The sequence below is a fragment of the Monodon monoceros genome, unplaced genomic scaffold, assembly GCF_005190385.1.
Source record: "Monodon monoceros isolate NGI ecotype Baffin Bay Population unplaced genomic scaffold, NGI_Narwhal_1 Super_Scaffold_18, whole genome shotgun sequence".
Taxonomy (NCBI): Eukaryota; Metazoa; Chordata; class Mammalia; order Artiodactyla; family Monodontidae; genus Monodon; species Monodon monoceros.
This window is the reverse complement of record NW_021703774.1, coordinates 54,266,273-54,290,167: the sequence shown is the minus strand read 5'-3', so window position 1 is coordinate 54,290,167 and position 23,895 is coordinate 54,266,273. Positions and strand designations below refer to the sequence as shown.

Genomic DNA, 23,895 nt, shown 5'->3' with positions numbered 1-23,895 from the left:
TACTATCAAGAAACTCTGTACATCTACCTCCAGATTAAAGTTCCTTGGGAGGTGGGTAATGTTCTTAGTTTACATTATTCAAGTGTTCTCCCTCCCAGGAGCAGGTTTGGGGTTCATCTGACTGGGAAGTGGTGGGGGTGTCCTGGGGATTTCTAGAAACTTCTCACAACTTCTCCAGCTAGCTCACAGAGTACTGTCACGAATGATGAGGTACCCTCATGCTGTCCACAGATGCTCTGGGCTCTCTGGACCTTCCCTGGAGTCTCACCAACGCTGCCACCACCAGACTGCCCAGAAATCCACTGGCTGGCCCATGGGGAAAAGGCTTTGAGAGAGAGTAGAAAGGAAACTGAGATTTGTCTTTTGCTATGTATAATATAGTGTTCAGCCAAAATTTTTCAAGAAATTAATTTTTTATTTAGCCCTAAAAGACATAAATATGACTAGATCCTGAATTCAAAAATTTACAAAATCTTTCTTTCCTTAGCATATTTAATGAGCATTTCAGTTTTTGCTCTAATAGCTATAGGAATTGGAATGCTCCAGATAAGGAATTATTTTTTTCATACCTTCTGACAGCTCTTGAACAACAGCATTTATATGTTCAACAACATATGTTGAACATTTACTGAGTGTCAGGTACTTTGCTAAGCATCATTTCGATCCTCCACTGGAAACTGAAGTGCCACAAGCCTGGGGAACTTACCCAAGGCCACTCAGCCTGTCAATGGTGCAGCCAGGGTTCGATCCCAAGTGTACCCAACTCCCACATCTGGAACTGTTATTTGATTTTTGGTCCCTTTCACACTGTCAACATAAATAAACTTTCCCCCAAAAGTTCCTTCCTACTTAGAAGATTGCATTCTTCAAGCCTAATTTTTTAAATGGTTAGCTTTATTATTGGGTACTATGACAAGTGCTACAAAACAAAAATGAGTAAGTATGAATAATCATGGGATATGATGTTTCTTACCAGCTGTGGTGACTCTACTTTTTGTTCAGCCAGATTATGAATATCAGGAGCCAAGAGTAAGCTAAAAACTCCTTTAATTCCAGACCATGCTATAACAATTCCCCATCTCCAATTATACTCATAATTTGAATGCCTCAGAATAGGGCTCACTAATACAACAGTAAGTAACCTGTGGAGAGAAAAACATTTATTTTTATATCACATCTTATGTATTAATGTTATTTATGGATGATACTAGCTAGTAAATACTAAATTTCATGTAAAAATTTTTCAGAAAAGAGAAGACAATCCAGTTTATTCATAGGTTGCTCAAACTTTCTGAGACTAACCAAACTTATGATCTAAATTTTGCATATAATACTCAAATCTTGAAAAATAATGCTAGAAATTCTATACAAATATAAGAAATTATCATTAACACTAGGGTGTAGTGTTTAGGATCTTGGTAGTAAATTCCTGCAGGGAAACTTCTTCAAATGACATTAACAAGCTCCCTGGAAGGCCACAACTAGATGCAGAAATTAGACCACAAGGACCTTGTAGATCATGACGAAAAAGTAAAATTGTAGACACTTTAATAAATTTAGCTCAACCAAATTTTCCTTGAGTTTCCACAAGAATCATACACTAAACACCATGTAAATAATTTCAATTTGTGCCTCCTTTCTCTACAGGTCATTTTGTTATAGGATCCTATGCCAAAATCTAGATTCTATCTATAGCAGACTTGCACCAAAAAAATATCAGTACTGTCCTTCAAGTGAAATTTCAGCAGAAATATAATTGACATGTTCTCAGCCTCAAAAAAGATACTGTGTATCAGTCGCTTAACCGGGAATTTCGTATGACGATTTAGAGAATTCCTGTCATTGAGAAACAGAAAATCTACAATTTGCCAACTATAATATATATAATTAATTTGGGCAAACTCCTCCACCTTGCATTTAAAGCTTTTTGCAAAGTAATTCTTATCAACCTTTCCAGCCTTACTAAATGATCTTTCTCTAAAATACCACTGACTCCAGCCAAAACAGAACAATTTATGTCATTTCCTGATTATCAAAAACAGGGAGGCAGTATAGCAAAGGCTCTGGAGTCAGTCTACCTGGGTTCAAATTTAGATGTCTTTTACTATGTAACCTTAGGCAAGTTATTTAACCTCTCCAAGCCTCATTTTCTTCATCTGCAAAATGGAGAAATAATAGTCATTGAACTTGCCTCAAAGGACTCTTATGAAGATTCAATAAAATGAGGCAACATTCACAGGGCTTAGCATGATGTTTAGAATGTGGTCAGCACTTAACACACGTTAGCAATGATTATGACGTCCAGGACTTTGTTTGGCTCATCGTCTCTGAAACATTTTTCTCAACAAGTCTCTTACGGAAAGTCTACCCACACTTTCAGGGCCCCTTAGGATGACTCCCTCCATTAAAGTCTCTCCTCTAGTGAGGTGGAACCATAAGTTCACACAAGATCTCTGGCACTCACTAGCCATTTGACATTGGGCAAGGCACCTTGCCTTTTTTGGACAGGTTTTTTTTTTTTGGTTGCACAGGGTCTTAGTTGCGGCATGTGAACTCAGTTGCAGCATGCATGCGGGATCTAGTTCCCCAACCAGGGATGGAACCCCGGCCTCCTGCATTGGGAGTGCAGAGTCTTACCCACTGGACCACCAACGAAATCCCCTGGACAGTTTTTTTATCTATAAAATGGAGATAATAATTCTTATCTCCCAGTGTCACTATGCAGATGAAATGAGATAATGGATGTGTGCAAAAAGCCATGTATCTTTCTGCATACACTGAGACCAACCTCACCTTGCACTTGTGCTCCTGTGGTGGAAAGAAACATAAATTGTACACCCACCCTTCTGTGTGACAGTGCCTATCCGAGTTGCCTGCAGTGCCTTCAGAGTCAGCAGAAGCAATGTTTCATGAGAACATCTTATAAAGTAAGCTCACTCAGCCAGGCCTAACCTGAGTGGAAATGACAATACTTTCAGAGACACTGTCACGAATTCTTATGGAAGACACAACTGCCACGTGTGGGCAATGTCACTCAAGAAATAGCATGCTCTTGGGAGTCAAGTTTAAACCCCAACTCTGTCCTCACAATCTGGGTGACTCCAGGCAAGTTTTTAACCTCTCTGGGGCTTCATCTGTGAAATGATGCAGAAACACCTACCGCATAGGGTTGCATTAATACTAATGGCATAATGTACATGGTTAATGTTTAACAAATGGCTTTATCATAGTTATGATGATAATAAATGATGATGAAAGTCAACAAAATGTTAGGAGCTATTAATCTGGTCCTGTGGTGCTCAAACTTTAACAAGCATGTTGAAACAGTTTCCTCGATCTCAACTTCAGAGATTCAATTCAGTAGAATGGGATGGGCCCATGAATTTGCATTTCTGTCAAGCTCATGGGTTATGCTGATGCTGTTGTTCTGCACCTTCTCATTTTACAATGAAAGCTTGAAGAGTAAATAGACTTCCCCTCACTTGTGCAGCAAGCTATTGTCAGGACCTTGACAACAATACAGGTTTCCTGACTGCATGTCCACAGCTCTTTTTGCTGTAACCCACTTCTTCTCAATTCTAATTCTGGGCTTGAGAACCTAAGTCTAGTAAGCAAACTTTAAATTATAATTCTTACCTTACAAAATTCACTGTTGCAAATAAGATGAGCATGAAAACTAAAGTGTGAAACTGTAAATACTTGATTTCTCCACATCCAATGACAATGCCAAAGAAAGTGTATATTAAATGTTGGTATACACATGAAAACATTATTAGAAACCTAGGATAAATGGAAAGGAAATCACATTTTAAGGGATGTGTTTTTTATATCTACACGTCTAGCCTCACCCCCAGAGATTCCTACTGCGAGACCAGAGCACAGTGCTTAGGGCATGGAGCTGTTCTGGTTCCATGTGGTAACACACCTGGGTCTGGGCCAGGTCTGACTTCCACGAGCAGATCTCAAGTCCTGCCTCTTCCTGGTCCCCTCTATTCAGACCTTCCCTTTCAGAGGACTGGGTGACTGTGTCTGTCCCACAAACCAGTCTCCCTATGGGTAGGTCTCAAGATCTACACTGGGAAAGAAGCATTAGGAAGCCTCGTTTTAGCTGCAGATATAAACCATGTTCTCTGATACAGCATTACTCCAATCAAGCAGATAGTCCAATTCTCTATCCGATTCCTGTCTCTTGATTCAAGTGATTCAGAACTCCTAGAAGAAAAGGGTATGAGCGGGACCTCAAACCCCAAAGCTTAGTTTTATAAAAATTCAGAAATGATGGAATAACTGAGTAGAATACTTTTTTAAATGTCTCCACGGGACCTTAAAAAATGCCTTACATATAGTAAGATCCCAATAAACATATAATCATTTACACTTATTATTAGTTTCTTGCATAAACATGTCCACCACTTAACATGAGTGTCTTCTGAGAAGGGACTTATTTTCATAGCCCCAAACCTAGGATACAATGTCCAGGCCACAGGAGATATTAAGAGAGGATTGGTTGAGTAGCTAAATGAATATACAATTGAACGAATAGAATGAGTAATTTATAATGATGCTGACAGACAGCATGACTGAGCTCAGAAAACTGTCCAAATACAGACAAAAAGTATGTGTTCCAAGAACTAGTTATTCCTAAGCTTCTGGCTTTTAAAAACCAGTAAAGTATCATTCACATAAACACAAAACTAGAATAAGTTACAGGTGCCATTTTTTTTAAAATTTTGCCAAGTAGAGTTATAAAAAAAAAAAAGTACCATCTTCTATGAGTAGAATTTCATGAGAGAAATTACATATTAAACACCAAAAAAGTAGGAAGAACATAATTTCAGAACAAAGAATAGTCCTTTATATTAAAGCAATGAATCTTCATGGGAAAACTCAGGATAATGCTTATTTTTCTCATTTCAACATTTGCTTTCATCCAATGTGAGAATTTCTACACTAGACTATGATTTGGTGTGAGATAATTCTGAAACAATTCTATAATTTAGCGTAGTCGCTCAGAGAACGGCTAACTCATTTGTCTGAAAAGACAAATGGCTTTCCCTCTGTCCACAGATGTCCATATGACACCAGATGTAAAGGCTAGATAAGAGTTTGCTGGTGTTGCATCTTTCTGCTACCTTTCTTTTCCAGCTCTTCCCATACCTGGATACTGTCATTCAGGTACGTTATGAAGGAAACAAAGGAATAAAGTATTTTTTAAACTTCCCACAATTCAAAGTAAATTTTTATCAAAGAGTTATGTATAGAAAGTACTATGATCTCTGAGCCACTGATACATTATTCATAATAGGAATACCAATTAATGTCAATAATTGTTGGTAGCTTAAGTTCTTTTCAAATATAACTGGCAGTAAAATTAAAAATTAAAACACAGAAAAAAGTTATAAAAAACTTTAGTAGTGTTCATTAAGGCAGGACCACTTAAGCACTAAATTTCTATGAGATCTATATCAAGTACACAATAGACTTACTTAGTAATTATTAACTCGATCCTCGGTTTAAAGCTTAAGGAATCTAAATTTAGTCCTACAGCGACTAAAGCAACCATGCCTGACATTCCCAAAAATTCCACTGGGGAGAAAAAAAATGAATAAAATTAGTTGCATTCAAATCTGTACACTGAGCTACTTTATCTTGAGAGAAGAATTGTTGGGAAACTTAAAAGGGTAGTAGTATTTCTTGGAAAGTTGCTTAAAGGGATTGGCCTAATCCTTAGGATCAGGGGTTGACAAACTCTTTCTGTTAAGGATCATATGGTAAATATTTAGTCTTTGTGGACCATATGGTCCCAGTCGCAGCTACTCAACTCAGCTGTTCTAGTGCATAAGCAGCCGTAGATAATACGTAACTAATGAGTGCCCAATAAATAATAGACACTGAAATTTGAATTGCACATAATTTTTGCATGCTGCAAAATATTCTTCTTTGGGGTTTTTTTGAAACCATTTTAAAATGTAAAAACCATTCTTAGCTAATGGGCTATACAAAAAATAGGCATATTTGGCCCACAGGCTATAGTTTGCCAACCCCTGCCATAGACCATCCTCGAGGATAGAGCTAATGAAAAATAAGTTTAACAACCTCTGCCCAGCACCTCAAGGACACTGTGCTGCATGTCCTAGGGGTTGTGGTCCAAGCTCAGTGCTTCCTTGGTGACTGCAGGTCCTGAAGCCTATGGTTCTTTTGCATGATACAGGCTCCCCTAAAACTGTAATTCTCTGGGCTCTAAACAAATGTGTAAATGTAGTCTGAGGCAGGTAAACCAACTATGAAGAATGTTTGAACACCATAAATACCAACAGTCCTAGCTGCAGAACCTTCAAATAGCACATTATAAATGTCAGATGGAAGGGAAAGTACGTGCAAGGTAGGAGTGGAAGCCCTCTGGAGCAAGGCAGAGCTAGTTGCCCTGGGAATGTGAGCTCCCCTTTCTCCAGTAGTGTCCCTGCATCTGTAAAGCGGGTGTAAAGAATAATGCCTCACAGAGTTGTGAGGATAAAATTAGATAACATGAAAAGTGCTTGGCACACTTTTACAGCAAGGAATAAATGATCATCATTATTATTATGCTATTAATTATTTTTATATGTTCACCTTACTGCTTAGTAAATTTATACTGTTTATTCATTTGAATAGGATTTTATTATTCTTGTGGTTTATCTAATCACTTAAATCCACTTTGGATTTCTTTTAACCTACTTATTTAACTGAATTTAATATAAATAACAAATGGCAATAAAACCAGTGGTACTGGGAACTGTGACAATAGGGAAACTGTTTCTCAAGGTCTTATTTCCAATTCCCTATGACTCGTAGTATGGGATTTTAAAGCTTATAGTCTTTTTTAGTAACAGTCACTACTTAGAGATAACATTTGCTATGAGGAAACCACTAAGTAACTTTATTTTAAAGCTGATATTATTTAGTATAATCCCAATGTTACAAGAACATATGGTGTGAATGCATACATTTAATACATGTATGTACATTTATATGTATTTTTTAAAGATTGAGTACATTTAACAAAATGTATCAGTGGTTAAATTTATGACATGGGTTTATAGGTGATTCCTTCTTTGACTTTTCAGAATTTTTCCAAAACTCTACATGAACATGTATTACTTTTATAATTAGAAAAACAAAGTCTTTTAAAAATTACAAACGCTATTACATTAAATGGTGTTTTAAATGCTCAAGAAGGGGGGAAAAGTCATAGAACATGTAATAAAGGAAGTAATTTTCATCAGCATAAACCCAAGTAGTTAAAAATAGAGTTGTAAAATTTTTCTGATTCAATGGAAAGAAACTACCACAGGAAACTGATACCACAGGAAAGTGGCTCTCTCCATCAAACTCTGTCTCTCTCTTTCCTTCTGTGCCTGAGAAAAAGTGCAGGTCCTCCTACCAGGAGAATCAAAGGGATTTTGTCTCCAAAAAACAACAGGATTCAGGAATCGACATCTCCTAACTAGAAAATATTAGGGTGATGACTGAAGTCCTTTGACATTTATAGCCTAGATCAATGACATTACAAAAACGAGTGAGAGCAATCAGCCCTGGCATGGGTAAGAAAGAAATGCATTGTTGGTAGAGAGTTTTAAAACAATAAAACTGACTAAAAGCTGTCTACTTTTTATTATCTCCATTCACCAGAAATTCTGACCAATGTCACTGGATAAAATATTCCTTCTGCTAGGACAGACCTCTCCCACCACCTCTCTTGCTGTACCTCTGGGCTAGACTTTTATATAACCCACCATCTTTCATGAATTATACACTGCCTTTTATACACTAAATTCACATTTTCTTCCGTGGGCTGATATATTAATATTTCTAGCTGCACTACCTGTCAACCAACAATGCTTCAATATGTCTTTTATCTGTGCGGCAATGTCTGTGCAATATTTTGACTATTTTATTTTATGAAAAAGAATGAATGTGTTGATACAGGTGATTTCTAAAAGCCCAAGTATTGTGAATTTAATACAATAGAGACAAAAATGTGCTCAAAGAGGTGACTCTCTAACCTCAATCAGACACTCCCTGGATTTAAGCCAGTTAACAGTGTGTTCATTAATGAAGGAAAAAAAATAAAATTAGATAACATGATAGAAATGTAACATTAGAAAATGTGTAAATGAAAATTTTACCTATGTTTAGCTTTCTGGCAATGGAACTTCTCCTTATAACTGTCTATTGCTGACTTTTGTTGTCAGGATCTGATTAAGTATAAGAGGAAAGAACTGCCTGAAATTGTTTTTAATTCCTGAAGCAGAGGAAAGTGTAATGGATGAGGGAGGGGTATTCATTTCCTGGGGCTGTTGTAACAGAGGGCCACAAACTAAGTGTCATAAACAACAGGAATTTATTGTTTCATAGTCTGGAGGCTAGATTTCCAAGACCAAGGCTTTGCAGCAGTGATTCCTTCTGAGAGCTGCGAGGGAGAATCTATTCCAGACCTCTCAGGAATGACTGGGAGCACCTCCATGAATTAGGAGGAAAGGGGAAAGGAACCAACATTTATCGGCTGCCCTACCTTGAGCCCAGTGGTATGCTGGTAAATGTTTAAAAGTGGCAATCTGGGGGGTTAAAAAAAAAAAAAAAAAGCCCCAGTTGGTAGTGTCTGCCAATTTCCATGGTCCCACTATGGGCAATTTCAAGCTACCAACATTATGTCACTTGAATAGAGCGCTGGGAAGAGATGTGGATAATCAGCTCTCATGAGCCAGCAAGAGCTACCTCCAGGACACCAGCATGAGGGAATCACCCAACACAAATTACCTCACTAATGCCTGTAATGCCCCTCTAAATTAGGTTATATCACTTTTATAGATGAGGACACTAACTAAAGCTTAGAGAGGTTAAGTAATATTCCAGGGTTACCGAGCTAATAAATTATAAAGATTGGATTTCAAGTTAGCTCTGCCTAACTTCAGAGCTCTCTAAAGACTAACAGTTTATTCAACCAGCATGTGTTAAATTACTGTTGGGCATATGGCAAGCATTGGGCTTGGCTGGGGGGAAAAGAGAAAAGAGAATAAATATACAGATGAATAAGAGACAGCCTCCACCTCAAGGAACTTAGGATCTAATGGGAAAAAAGGAAATATTAAATTAATTTTTTTCTTCAGACACTTAAGGCATTCATAATAGGTACATAAGGGAGGGAATAAAATGAAGAAAGGTGAAAGAAATGACTCTTCAGTGAATGTTTTCTGTATTTTACTGATTTGGGGTAGTGAGCAACAATAGGTAGCAATTTATCTGTAAAGGAAGCAGTTCTGTTTGGTCACTGGAGGTGAAAAGAGAAGTAATTAACCTCTTGATACCTGAGGGCTTCCATGGATGGAAGTTGCTCCACTGTGTGAGGTAAGAGCAGAAGCAGAATTTGGCCGTATTTTTACCACGGTTACTATGGCTTTGAGGGACTGGTTACCTCAGTCAGGGGGGTAAAAACTATAGCTCCCAATCTCACTGGACTAAACTAGGAAATGATTGTTAAAGGTCTACCAGGGCTAGGCACTCTGACTCCTGGATCATTCCACTCTCCTGCTTCTCTTCCAGATGTAGACATACCTGATTTCTCTGTTTCCTACCTCCTAGCCTCAGGTAAGGGCTGCCATTTCTACAGTCCCCTCAGTTTGGTACCCATTGAATGGGTACTGTTGAGCTGGAAAAAGACCTCAGGAGCATGTCTCCCACCTTTCTCATTTTAGAGATGGGTTGCTAAGGGTCAGAGCAGAAATCAGCTCAGGTCTGATTCCTCTTTCAGGGGACTGCCAGTGAATAAACGTAAGATCAAAGGGTGGAGTTAAAAAAGAGTAAGACAGTTACCACATGGAGGAGGAATGCAAAGGGAAGGGACATGGAGTTGAAATTGAGGGGATGTTAAGAGAGACCAGGAAAGAGCTAGAGGTGGCAGCCAGATAATATGACAAGACGCACAGAGGAGCCACATCAAGGGGAAAGCGGTTGGGAAGAAGCAACTGGATTCAAGAAGAAGGAAAAACTTAAATGCATAAAGTTCACTTTAAGGATGGCATATTTTATAACTGTTTCTGCCTTACCAATGTAGAAAGTCAAGTACACCATTGAGATACAAAGCACGATATTGGTCAGTGTATTGCTAAACAGGTCAGTCAATATAAACTGAATGATCCTTGCACACCAATATCCACATATTATGCTTCCCAAAATGTCCAAGCTGAGGCCCATGATTATATATAACTCTAGAAAAAGAAAATAAGAAAAACAAAAGTTGAGCTATAATTTTTTTTCTTTCATTAATGGCATTTGGGTCTATGCCCTTTGGTTTGCTCTTGAGATTCTGAGTGGGGACCTTGCTCTTCAGCAGATGGGAGTTTCCTATGAAAGCCTGGCCAAAGAGGCTTTCTGGGGATATATTTCCCTTACAGTCTGCAGCTTGAGGTTTGCTCCTCTGGGGACAGCAGACTCAAACGCCCTCAGGAGTCAGGCAAGGAGCATAAATGTGAAAAAGCTATGACAAGCTGGACAGTGAATGATCAACCAAAAGACATTCAAATTCAGTTTTTTTTTACAAACTGTGGCAGGGTCAAGCACACCGTGTCCAGGATCCCCACCAACCTGCAGTCTATTTGTGACTCCTGCCTCCATCCCAGGGGATATTTGGGAAATGGAGAAGGAAAATTTTTCCATTGTAACAGTAACTGGGGGCAATAGTGGCAGTTAGAGAGCAGATACCAGACAAAGCTGAGGGCAGTCCTAAATAACAAAGATTGTTCCACCCCGAATGCCGTTAGCTTCCCCACTGAGAAGCACTGCAAACCTCTATTACCAAAATTTCTTTCTCCTTGTAGCACCTCTATCCTCCTACTAGTATTTCATATATGTATCAGGAAGACACATTTTCCCTCTTCATGCTGTGATTTTTCCCTCCTTTTTTCTCTCCTTAGTACCACATCTGGAAACCCAGGATATCAACTTATTCCATATCCCAGTGAACTTTAACCACATGAGTCTGACTATTATCACTTCTAGGACCTGACTCTCCAGAATTGCTTGAACCATTCTGCTTTCACCCTCAGACTCAAATCCAGGACCAAGCCAGTTCTTTTCCTTTTTTTTTTTGCAGTACGCGGGCCTCTCACTGTTGTGGCCTCTCCTGTTGTGGAGCACAGGCCCCGGACGCGCAGGCTCCGCGGCATGTGGGATCTTCCCAGACCGGGGCACGAACCCGTGTGCCCTGCATCAGCAGGCGGACTCTCAACCACTGCGCCACCAGGGAAGCCCCCAAGCCAGTTCTTAACATGCACTCATGAGGTCCAGATTGGTCTAGGAAAGAAGTAAATCTAAGCTAGATGAACACAATTGTGTGTGTGTGTGTCTGTGTGTGTGTGTCTGTGTGTCTGTGTGTGTGTGTGTGTGTGTGTGCATGCATACTGGGGGAGATGAAATCATTTCTTTAACAATTTTTCCCCCATAATCTCTGAGAAAACACATAGATGGTAATTATTTTCTTGTTACCTGATATACTATTTTAATTGGTCCATGAGTAAAGTATAGGGAAAGCAGTAAAGTTAAGACATCTTGAATATATTTTAATTTCAGTATGAATTGAAATGTACCATATAGAATGATTTTAGAAAATATACAGAGAAAATAATGCTCTTACCCCTAAAATTGGAAATGCTAAGTATGTTGCTCCGAAAAACTCCAAAAACAATGGATGTGAAGCCACAGATAATCATTGATTCTCCTCTAATGATATCAGTATACATTTTAGAAATGCCTGGAAAGGGAAATATAAAATATAATTTAATGTAATGCATGAAAATGATGCTCTTCCACAGGAAACACAAAAATAGAAGAGAAGGAATATGCTAGAAAAAAAGGAGATCATAATGGGATGGGTCCATATGACAATCACGATCATTTTTTAATTTTTCCATTATTCCTTCTATATCTCCAGTGGCAAAGGAACATGGCAATAGCACTTCTTGAAGTGTCTATTGCCTCAAAGCATGATAGACCTTTGCAATGAGACAAAACACTTCTCAGGTCACTACATTTAGCTTGAATAAATATGAATCGTTAGACTCCAAAAGAATCACATTTTAGAAATAAGTACAAAATATGAGCTAGTAATTCTACTCCTAGACATATACCCAAGAGAACTGAAAATATATGTCCACACGAAAATTTGTACATGAATGTTCATAGCAGCATTTTCATAATAGTCAAAAAGTGGAAACAACACATAGTCCTTCAGCTGATAAATGGATAAACATATGTAATCTATCCCTACAATGGAATATTACTCAGCCACAAAAAGGAACGAAGTACTGACTGATACATGTTACAACATGGATGAACCTTGAAAACATTATACAAAGTGAAAGAAGCGAGACACAAAAATCACATATTGTATGGTTTGATTTATATGAAATGTCCAGAATAGGCAAATCCATAGACAGAAAATAGATTATTTGTTGCCAGGAACTTGGGAATGCGGGAATGGGGATGAATGACTGCTAATAGGTATGAGATTTCTTTTGAGGTTGATGAAAATGTTCTAAAATTAGACAGTGATGATGGTTCCGTAACTCTGTAAATATATTAAAGACCACTGAATTGTACAGTTTAAAAGGGTGAATTTTATGATATGTGGGTTACATCTCAATTAAGCTGGTATTTAAAAATTAAGCACAAAATCTTATTGGCACTTAGCATTCATTAACAGTTTAGTTTAATGGAAAATATAATCAAATTAATTGCCTAGTGTTATACAATTTATAAGTAGGGTGATAGTGATTGGTACCTGCCCATCCAGTATCTATCCTCTGTTCTTGGTAACAAAACTGGTTTTATTCAGGGTGGCAATGTGCTCAGATAAATGACAATTTTTCCCCAACTCCTGGGCTTCTAAGAGTGGCCACTGAGACATAAGTGGAAGTTACTGAGTGGAACTTTTGGGAAATTTCTTGGAGGGAGAGGAGACTTGGAGCATCTTTCTGACCCTTGCTCTTCTTCCTTTTCCTGCCTGAAATATGGGGTGATGGCTAGAACTTTAGTAGCCAACTTGCGATCCTGAGGATGGAAGCCATACACAAAGGGGAGGAGCAGATAAATAAACCCCACAATAGACTGCTGTCATTTTGTTTTAAATATTATCTTTTAAAGAGATTAAAAATAAGAAAAAGTCATATTTTCCCATCTGTTTACAATTATGGTATTTTTCATTCTTTTGCGTAAATGAAATTTTCCATCTGATTCCATCTTGTTTCAGCCTGAAGGACTTTCTTTAACATTTTTTGTAGTGTAGGTCTGTTGGTGGTAAATTCTTTCAGCTTTTATACGTTTAAGTCTTTTTTTCTCCTTTACTTTTGAAAGATATTTTCACTGAGAATTCTAAGCTGGCAGTATTTTTCTTTTAGGACTTTAAAAATATTGCCCACCATCTTTTGCCTTGCAATATTTCTGAAGAGAAGTCTGTTATGATTATTATTTTTGTTTCTCTCTAAATAATGTATCTTTTTTCTCTGACTGCCTTTAAAATTTTCTCTTTACCACTGGTTTTTAGGAATTTGATTTTTATGTGCCATGGTGTAGTTTTCTTTGTGTTTCTTTGGCTGGAGGTTTGTTGAGCTTCCTGAATCTGTGGTTTTACAGTTTTCATAAAATTTAGAAATTTTTCACCCATTATTTCTTCAAATATTTTTTGTTCCTCCCTCTCTCTCTCTCCCCTCTCTTTTATGAACTTGTATATTAAGGCACTGAAGTTGTCCCACAGCTCACTAATGTTCTGTTTATTTATTTAGTTTTTTTTTTTTAGTCTTGTTCTGTCTGTGCTTCATCTTGGATAGTTTCTATTGCTACATCTTCAAGTTCACTAGTCCTTTCTTATGCTATGTCTCATCTGATGTTAATTCCATCCAGTGTATTTTTCATCTCAGACATTGTGGGTTTCATCTCTAGAAGTCTGATTTAGGTCTCTTTTATATCTACCATGTCCAGTGGTGTGCTGATAAACCAGCTTTCCAAAATTAAAAAAGGCCTGATTTGTAGCATTTGCCAACTTCATGTGCAAACCCTCCCACAATAACTAATTCAAAGCTACCAAAGGTTTAACCACTAGCATGCAAAATTCCTAATTATTTAACAACTGACTCTCATAAGCTGATGGGAGCAATCATACCCCATACTCAATCTTTCTTCTAATTTTTTGAACCAATGGAATATAGTTACAACAACTGTTTGTTTGTTTTTTTGCGGTACGTGGGCCTCTCACTGTTGTGGCCTCTCCCGTTGCGGAGCACAGGCTCTGGATGCGCAGGCTCAGCGGCCATGGCTCACGGGCCCAGCCCCTCCGTGGCATGTGGGATCTTCCCGGACCGGGGCACGAACCTGTGTTCCCTGCATCGGCAGGCAGACTCTCAACCACTGCACCACCAGGGAAGCCCACAACAACTGTTTTAATATATTTGTCTAATGATTCTATTATCTGCAGCATTGCTAGGTCTGTTTCTACTTATTATTTTTATACTCTCTATGGGTCATATTTTCTGGCTTCTTTGCATGCCTCCCAAGTTTTTATTACAGATGACAGAACAGTATGTTTTACCTAATTACGTGCTGTATGTTTTACCTAATTAAGTTCTGTATTTTTTTGTATTCTTATAAATATTCTTGAACTTTGTTCTGGAATGCAGTTGTTACTTGGAAACAATTTGACCCTTTTGAGGCTTGCTTTTTAGATTTGTTAGGTAGTGCCGGAGAAGCCTTTAGTCGAAGGTTAATTTTCCATTCTACCGAGGCAATAACATTCTGAGTCCTCTACCTGATGTCCTATGAATTATGATGGTTTTCCACGCTGGCTGTGGTAAACATAAGGGATTTTTCCCTCAGCTCCTTTTAGTATTTTTCTACCCAGACTTGGGAAGTTTCTTCACGTGCATGCACTAATGAGTAGTCACCCAAAGACTCAAGTGGGTGTCTCTGCAGCTCTCAGAATTTCCTCTTCAGTACAGCTTTCATTTCTGCAGTAATTCGCCCCATGAACTCTTAACTGCTTTGGCCTTCCTGGACACCCAACTCTGGATCTCCCCTACTCAAAGAAACCACCAGGCTCCACCTAGGTTACCTTTCCCTACATGAAGACCTGGAAACTCTCTCCAGGTAACAAGCTGCGGCAAGGGCAATCAAGAATGCACCTTTTTTTTTCCTTTCTTGGGGATCACTGTCCTGCACGGCCTGATGTACACTATCTGAGAACCGTTTTTCATTTTCATATTTCTGTCTAGTTTTTTAGTTGGTTCAGGCAGAAAGGTAAATCGAGTCCCTGCTACTCCATCTTAACTCTAGGAGTTACATAGAGGGACCCAGTGTTCCTGATGAGTTCATGGAGCTGTGGGCCAGCCCTGGACTTCTTTTACTTAAGAGCATAAACCCAAATTTAAGAACATGTGACACACTAATTTAAGCACAAATTGATATAGAAAGAATTATAAAACTACATGGTTTTTTAAAGCAGCTGTTTAATATATTCTGTTGCATCAAAATCCAAACTGATCACATTAAATGACACTATTTTTTTTAATCCAAGCAGAACTGAATCTGATTAAGATTCTACTTTTTTCCTTTGGTGTCTTTGAAACACATAACAATTTAAAATGTATAGCTGGGGGGTCTCATTATTACTATTCTTAAGATACTCTATGTAGCTGAAAAGAAAGTAAATCTCTGCTTTCCAGTGTTTGATCTGAGTATATGAAATATCAGAATATTCAGATTCTATTTATCTTTACAAAAACTCTCCTGAATGATAGGATAAATACCAGGATAATACAGAATTTCTGATAACTCAGTGCCTGATTGTGGATCAATATTCAGGCTGTTTATTTCTGTTCTTTGTGCTTCATTATTGTAGCCAATAAAGAAAGCAAAGAAAATAAAAGGCAAGGTAAGTTATAATCATCTTATACTACCACTTGTTACTAACTTTGACTATGACAGAAGACACAAAATACTGGTTACACAGGTTTGAAGATTATTATTAGCACATCTGATTTAGCTGGTCAAGAAACACTTTAATTCTTCCCTCAGATTCAGTGAGTCAACCAGGAGCAAGTAAAGCATAACGTTTGTTGTATGAAGTTTTGAATTTGATGTATAGTTATTTTTAACAGTAAAACACCATAAGAATTACTCCCCACATTTTTTATCGGCTTGATGTGAACTAACTTATATTCACTAATTCACTGTAAAATTTGGGAAAGTAAAGAATGAAACAAAAATCATCTGTAATTCCACAACCCAGATAAAACCATTTGAATGTTGAAGTCTTTTTCAAAGCATATAATTCCTTTTACTTAATTGAGGTCATACTAAAACTTTGTATTTTATTCCTTTACAAGCTCCCATTCCAGATTTGTTTTAAAGTAAAAATTGCTTGAGCCCTGTGCATTCTTTTAAAATAGGTGATGAATAGACAAGTTCCTTTTAACTTGCATGTGAACATCCACTACTTTTTTCAGTGGGTCAGGCCACCTCAGACTTAGCTTGTGCAGGTTTTGTAGTGCACAAGGGTGCCACATCAAATGAAACACCAGTCACACTGTAGGAACTGCAGTTTTGTATATTATTATGGTAATTTTAGACATATGGCAAAACATATTTTTCCTTAAAAAAGTAATGTATTAGGACAATTAGATAGAAAGGATCATTTTTTATCTAATTCACACAAAGGTAAAGATGTCACTAGGTAAGGATGTCACTGAATCCAGAACATGCACCACCTTAGTATTATTGACATAAAGAAAATATCAACTAAGTCAAATACCTTCACTAGTTTTCTTTTAAAGAAATCGAAGACTTCTACTCTTTTTCTGAAAAAATTTTTGAATACGGAAACAGCAATAAATAAAGTTTATAGTTTATTAGAGCCTCTTACACTCAAGAGATTGCACAAAAGGGAGCAGGAAGGTAACGAGGTAAATAAAACAAGTGGCAAATACAAATGGCTAAAAGAGAAAAAGGGATGAAGAAAAGATAGAAAAAACTATACTTATGGGGAAAAAAAAGAGAGAAAGAGGACAGGATCAGACTCTGAGAAATATCTGGCACAATTTAGAATATCACCAGCAAAAGTGTCAATACCTCCTTATGTTTTCTCAACTGTAAGTATAAATGGGTGTAAAAATGGGACTATCACCTCTCTGGTGGGTTGTCCCGCCCCAGTTGTAAGGCAACATTTTTCCACTAAATATAACTGAAACCTTAAAATTGGTTAAATATTTCTGAGTCAAAAACAGAAATCATAGCATCTAACCATTTTATGTTTTTACTGCTGTGTTAATAAAACAGGATATTTCAGAGTGCAATTACCTTTTACCAAATAAGATGGGAAGTAATGAGAACCCCTAACCCTCTTGGGAATAAGCTTTTATTGAATATCATATTTGCCAGACTATACTTTCACCCCATTTCTTTTAAATAAACTACAACTCTCTCTCCCACATGCCCAAGGTTAGCTGCTCCAAAATAAAGGCAGTTCTAACAAGAGGTACCTAGGCCTCAGAAAAGTGCCATTAGAGGTAGAGATGAATCTCTACCTTGTGGCTTAAAACTCAATGGAATGGAAGAATGCTTACTTTTATCACCTTCTAGAAAGATAACATTTTCTCTTGAAAAAAATTATTTGAGATTATTCATCCCAGATCCCAGGTTGCCTTATCCACTTTGCATACTTTAATCAATGCTCATCTCCAAGGGAAAAAAGCACAAATATCTACTCTGCTGGATACACAATTCGTGCAAGAAAAATAATACCAAAAGGAAATAATTTATCCTCATATCTTCAAAATAAGAGAGAGAAATAAATCTGACATACCAATAGTTTTCAGTGAATTCACAGAATGAACAGGATCTGTCATGCCAAGGGTCATGCTAAAGAGGAGGCAAGATTGCAAATCCCATGAATCTTTATTGAATTTCAGAACCACATATCCAATTACAATGAATGCCGTAGAGAAGCTAATTAATCCGGTTAACACAACCTGTGAAACGAATTCATAACACAGTATTAGATTTAACACCTAAACATGGTATGACTGCATTTACTCTTGTAAGAATCAGATCTCGTTATATATTTTATACAGTTACTCGGGAAGATAAATGTAAAAGGTATTCTAGTTTACCTGCCTCAAAGAAACCATCCCTTCCAAACAAATGAAATTCTACCTGACTATGAAAAGACCAATTCACCCATCTTTCTTGCTGCTATTCCAGCTTCACAGTTCTCCACATCAAAATGTTCTAAAATGGAACGCAAATTTTTCTTGCTTCTGTGTAAAACATTTCCTGGTGTTTCTGAAGTGATGATCTGCAGGGCTCCAGGCAGAAAAAAAGGTAAAACAGTGGGCAAAAAGCACACGCCAGCTGATTTGGCTCCCTTATTAAGTGCTTTCTGGAAGAAGCCATGGTCAGCAAACTTTTGTATACATTTCATTGCCCAGCGGTTTTCTAACACTACCACATCTGTCAAGGATGCTGGGAAATGTAGCACTATTTTACACTGGGCCCACTACCATTCTATACAAAATACATAAGTCACTCTGTTAGTGAGAAAGAAAGGAATAGGCAATCAGCAATGCCTGCCTTAAATACAGCAACAGAATGCAAAACTTTTAAACAAGCAGAAGGAACAAAAAGGATAAAGAAAACTGAATCAATTGATTTTTTAAAATTTATCTTTAATTTACATACAGTAAAATTCACTCTTCTGATGTATAGTTATATGAGTTTTGACAAATGCATACAGTCATGTAAACATGACCACAATGAAAAAACAAAGCAGATCCATCACCCAAAAAAATTTCTTCATGCTGTCCCTTTGTAGTCAATTTCTTCCCTCATTCCCACTCCCTGGCAACCAATGATCTGTTTTCCAAAGCTATAGTTTTGCCTTTGCTAGAAGGAAGGTCTATGAATGGATGAATGGAATTATACAGTATGTACCCTTTCAAGTCTGGTCGAGTCTTAGCATAATGCATTTGAAAGTCTTCCATATTGTGCCTATCAATAGTATTCCATTGTAAGATGTGCCACAATTTCTTTATTCATCACTGGCTGAATAACATTTGAGCTGTTTCCAGACTTTTGTGATTTTTTTTTTTTTCTTTTTCTTTTTTGGCTGTGCTGCACAGCTTGCAGGATCTTAGTTTCCCGACCAGGGATCAAATCCACGCCCTCTGCAGTGGAAGCGCTGAGCCCTAACCACTGGACTGCCAGGGAATTCCCCAGACTTTTGAGATTATGAATAAAGCTGCCATAAAGATTCACACAGAGGTTTAGTATAAATTAAGTTTTCATTTCTCTTGGATAAATACATAAGAGTGGAATTGCTGGGTCATAAGGCAAGTGTATATTTAACTTTATAAGAAACTCCCAGACTGTTTCCCAAAGTGACTGTACCATTGTGCAATCTCACCAGCAATGTATGAGAGTTCTAGGTTCTCTGCATTCTTACCACCACTTGGTATTAATCAGGTTTGTTATTGCTGCTGCTGCCATTCTAATAGGAATGTCAGTGGTATCTCAGTATGGTTTTAATTTATATTTCCCTAATAACATTTAAGATGTTGAGCATCCAATAACAAAAAAACAAACAACCCAATCCAAATATGGGCAGAAGACCTAAATAGACATTTCTCCAAAGAAGATATACAGACTGCCAATAAACACATGAAAGAATGCTCAACATCATTAATCATTAGAGAAATGCAAATCAAAACTACAATGAAATATCAACTCACACCAGTCAGAATGGCCATCATCAAAAAATCTAGAAACAGTAAATGCTGGAGAGGGTGTGGAGAAAAGGGAACACTCTTGCACTGCTGGTGGGAATGTGAATTGGTACAGCCACTATGGAGAACAGTATGGAGGTTCCTTAAAAAACTACAAATAGAACTACCATATGACCCAGCAATCCCACTACTGGGCATATACCCTGAGAAACCCATAATTCAAAAAGAGTCATGTACCAAAATGTTCATTGCAGCTCTATTTACAATAGCCAGGAGATGGAAACAACCGAAGTGTCCATCATCGGATGAATGGATAAAGAAGATGTGGCACATATATACAATGGAATATTACTCAGCCATAAAAAGAAACGAAATTGAGCTATTTGTAATGAGGTGGATGGACCTAGAGTCTGTCATACAGAGTGAAGTAAGTCAGAAAGAGAAAGACAAATACTGTATGCTAACACATATATATGGAATTTAAGAAAAAAAAAATCAGGAAGAACTTAGGGGTAAGACAGGAATAAAGACACAGACCTACTAGAGCATGGACTTGAGGATATGGGGAGGGGGAAGGGAAAGCTGTGACGAAGTGAGAGAGTGGCATGGACATACTACCAAACGTAAAATAGATAGCTAGTGGGAAGCAGCCGCATAGCACGGGGAGATCAGCTCGGTGCTTTGTGACCACCTAGAGGGGTGGGATAGGGAGGGTGGGAGGGAGGGAGACGCAAAGGGAAGAGATATGGGAACATATGTATGTGTATAACTGATTCACTTTGTTATAAAGCAGAAATTAACACACCATTGTAAAGCAATTATACTCCAATAAAGATGTAAAAAAAAAAAAAAAAAGATGTTGAGCATCTTTCCAAGACATTTACATATCTTCCTTGGTGTTTCAAATCTGCTAAAATCTTTTTCCCTTCTAAATCTATTTTTAATCACAGCAAATATTACCCCCAAAATCCAAAAAAAGCCCATCAGAGATTCTCAACCTGGATAAAATAACAAAGTCCAACTGTATATTATCAAAAAGACATCTAAGCATAAGGACATCAAAATCTTGAAAATAAAAGAATGGAAAATTTTTAGCACGCAAATACTAACCAAAAGAAAGCTAGTATAACTATAATAATACCAGATGAAATTGACTTAAGGCAAAGGCATTATTTGGGACAAAAGGGTAACTAAATAATGAGGAAAAAATTAGGAAAATAACAATACTTCAACAAAAATCAAAGAGTTGATATACAAAACACATTCTCTGATCACAATGTGACAAGAGAAATGATCATTTAGAAGCCGTATTTGGACATTTAAAAATGACTTTTAAATAATTAACAGGTCAAAGAAAAAAGTATAATAAAATTTAAGTAGGAGGGATAAAAATGAAAACACTAAAATCTAAACATTTGAGGTGAATATAAAAGAGTTGTTACAGGAAAACTTAAAACCTTAAATGTACAAAATGCAAAAATAAAAAAGCTAAAAGTCAATCAACTAATACCTAGCTCAAGATGTTAGAAAAGTACAGAATAAAATCAAAGAAAATAAAACATTTTGAAAAGAAAAATAAAATAATCTGGCAAGCATGATTAAGAAAAGAAAGAGAGAGAGAATGCATAAATAAAACCACCAGAGCAGTGAAAATGTACAAATCTACAGAAAGACAGCTGAGATGAAGTCAGAGGTGGGATTAGGATCCAGGTTCTGCCGTTTATCAGCCTTGTGACCTCTGAACTACACTCTGCTTATATATGAAATGGAGATAATAACTCAGTGCCTAGTCACAGTGGTCATTCAGCAAATATTCATTCCTTCTCCCTCCCCTCAACTCTCTTTAATTAGTGGTTTTGCAGAATGAAGGGGATAAAACAACTAAAAATGTGAGATTTATGAATTATTAATCTTCTTCATAGAGAGTCAGATTCTCTGTCAACATGAATAAGCAAGAATGGACCATAATTTGTCTTAAAATGTGTTCTTACCTGCCAAAACACATTCTTGAGTATATAGAAGTCCACATCCAAAGCAGCCATAAATATAATTAAAGGTGAAAAATAACAATAAATTGAAAAACTTGGTGTTCTTAGAAGAGGGTAGACAACTTGGTGCATCTAAAGTAACAAAGGCAAACAAGAAATTAGTTTGCTACCATTCTGAAGTATTAGAAATTAAGTTGATGCTCTGTCAATCAATATAAATTTTATAATATTCCAATTTGCAACTAATGAGAGATTATCTACAAGGCCAGTCCTGGGGGTCTTGTGGTAGATTTCTTGATCTAACTAACCATCCACATGAGTTAAATGCATAGTCCTCTACTCACCAGAAACGTGTGTGAGTTTAGGCTACACAAACATTGCTTGTGGTAAGTAATCAGTATTTTCAAAAGTCGTACTTCACCATCGGTGATCCATGAGGTGATTTTAGGTGGTTCACAGATAGGTATTTTTTATTTGACTGTTAGATAATTATTTTAATTTGCATAAGAGGAAAAAAAGAACTGTGCATGGATACTTGTGATTTCACAGATATTTGCTTAGGATTTTAAAATCTTTCAGTGAGTCAAGTAGAGAAAAATAATACCTAGATAATAGTACAGATCGTGTATATAGGACATAAATCATGAAGGTTATACACAGATGAATGGAAAACACTAACAACAACAATGACTGAAGTGCTATAAATATTCCCTCCTAAAAAGTCTTTGGCCCAATTAATAGTTTAATCTTCATTGCTTAACATCTCTGTGCCTCAGTTTCCTCATCAGTAAAATGGGAACAGAGTACCTACTTCCACTGGGTTGCTGTAAGGATGAATGAATTAACTCAAGAGTTAATAATAAGTTAATAAATTTATTAAAAAGAAAACAAAGAACTTAAAAGGGAGCCTGGCACATAGTTAACACTAAAAAGATGTTAGTTGTGTGGTGTTTCAGAAGAATAACAAGAGGCTTTTACAATCCTAAATAGGTACAAGCATTGTCTCCACTTCTTTTTAAATAAAAGAATGAGTGGAGACAAATTGTTGTTGATCACACAGCTATACATTTGAAATCATGTCAATAAATTAAATTAATGAAGTTTTTCTTGGATCTATGTTTCATATGATGCACGCTTTGCATTTAATCTGGTAGTTAGAAAATAGTAACCTTGCTTCACCATGACAGTAACTGTTGCCTTTTGTAACTAGAGTCTCTGAGGGTGCTGAAGACAACAGCAGGAGAGAGTCAGTGTATGTACAGGGGAAGGAAACAAGAGTAAGGACCAAAGGCAGGTGACGAAGAACCCAAGAACGCAATCACATTTTACTCACTTCCAAATTACTGCTTTAAGTCTCTCTAATTTGTTTCCTTTCTTGGATGGTTTTCCATTTTCAAAAATTTAACACCAGATAAATTTTTCTCAGTAGCTCGTCACATAAAAGAAATAATAATTCCACTCATTCAGGGATGGGGATGGGAGTTGACCTTGTTTTTGGTCTTTGTTCTTTAATCTATTCTCTAAGTTTTCGTATGTACGTCACCTCAACAAAATTGTAGGCCAGTTGTCCTATCAAAAATCCAACAAGAGAAAGAATCGTCAAGACAATGACTTCAGAATTCTTTAAAAATGCCCTCAGAAGTCCTAAAAAAAAAAAATACATGTATGTGTTATTTGGACATAAGGTATGGTTTAAAAACAATTTAATATTACCTCTCTCTAGGTATTTGATTTTAAGCTTCCTCTGAATGTCATATCATCATGAATAAACAACTGACAGCTGTTAGAAATGCTGTCTCTTAGTATAAGACACACATAATGAGGCATCACTCATAGGTGAATTTGGAAAATACTGAAGTTCCAACAACCTCCCATTTGCCCACCCAGTGGCACGTTAGGATCACTGTATGGGTATCTTGCCTATGGATCTGATGATGAGAAATTATGAAAAACCAAATTTCATACCTATAAAGTATGCCTTATATTAATCATTACTCCTCCTAAGCTACAGTAACATATATTCTATAGTTTTCTTAAAAGCCAGAAATACTTTTAACTGAGATCTAACCATAGGGAAAACTGCCTTCACCAGCAAGTGTGAAAAG

General features: G+C 37.0%; 1 protein-coding gene across 1 annotated transcript in view; it reads right to left on the bottom strand.

The window, feature by feature from the left end:
• Window positions 1-23,272, bottom strand: part of LOC114900012 (sodium/hydrogen exchanger 11-like) — a 33,145-nt gene extending 9,873 nt beyond the window's left edge. Inside the window, exons 1-8 of the mRNA XM_029231242.1 lie at window positions 23,124-23,272; window positions 21,794-21,922; window positions 17,885-18,050; window positions 11,669-11,785; window positions 10,083-10,244; window positions 5,487-5,586; window positions 3,637-3,780; window positions 974-1,142 (exon numbers count right to left, since the gene is read on the bottom strand). Of these exons, the coding sequence (XP_029087075.1) occupies window positions 974-1,142; window positions 3,637-3,780; window positions 5,487-5,586; window positions 10,083-10,244; window positions 11,669-11,785; window positions 17,885-18,050; window positions 21,794-21,922 (987 nt within the window). The 5' untranslated portion in view covers window positions 23,124-23,272. The remainder of the gene's footprint in view (window positions 1-973; window positions 1,143-3,636; window positions 3,781-5,486; window positions 5,587-10,082; window positions 10,245-11,668; window positions 11,786-17,884; window positions 18,051-21,793; window positions 21,923-23,123) is intronic.
• Window positions 23,273-23,895: the final 623 nt, after the last annotated feature.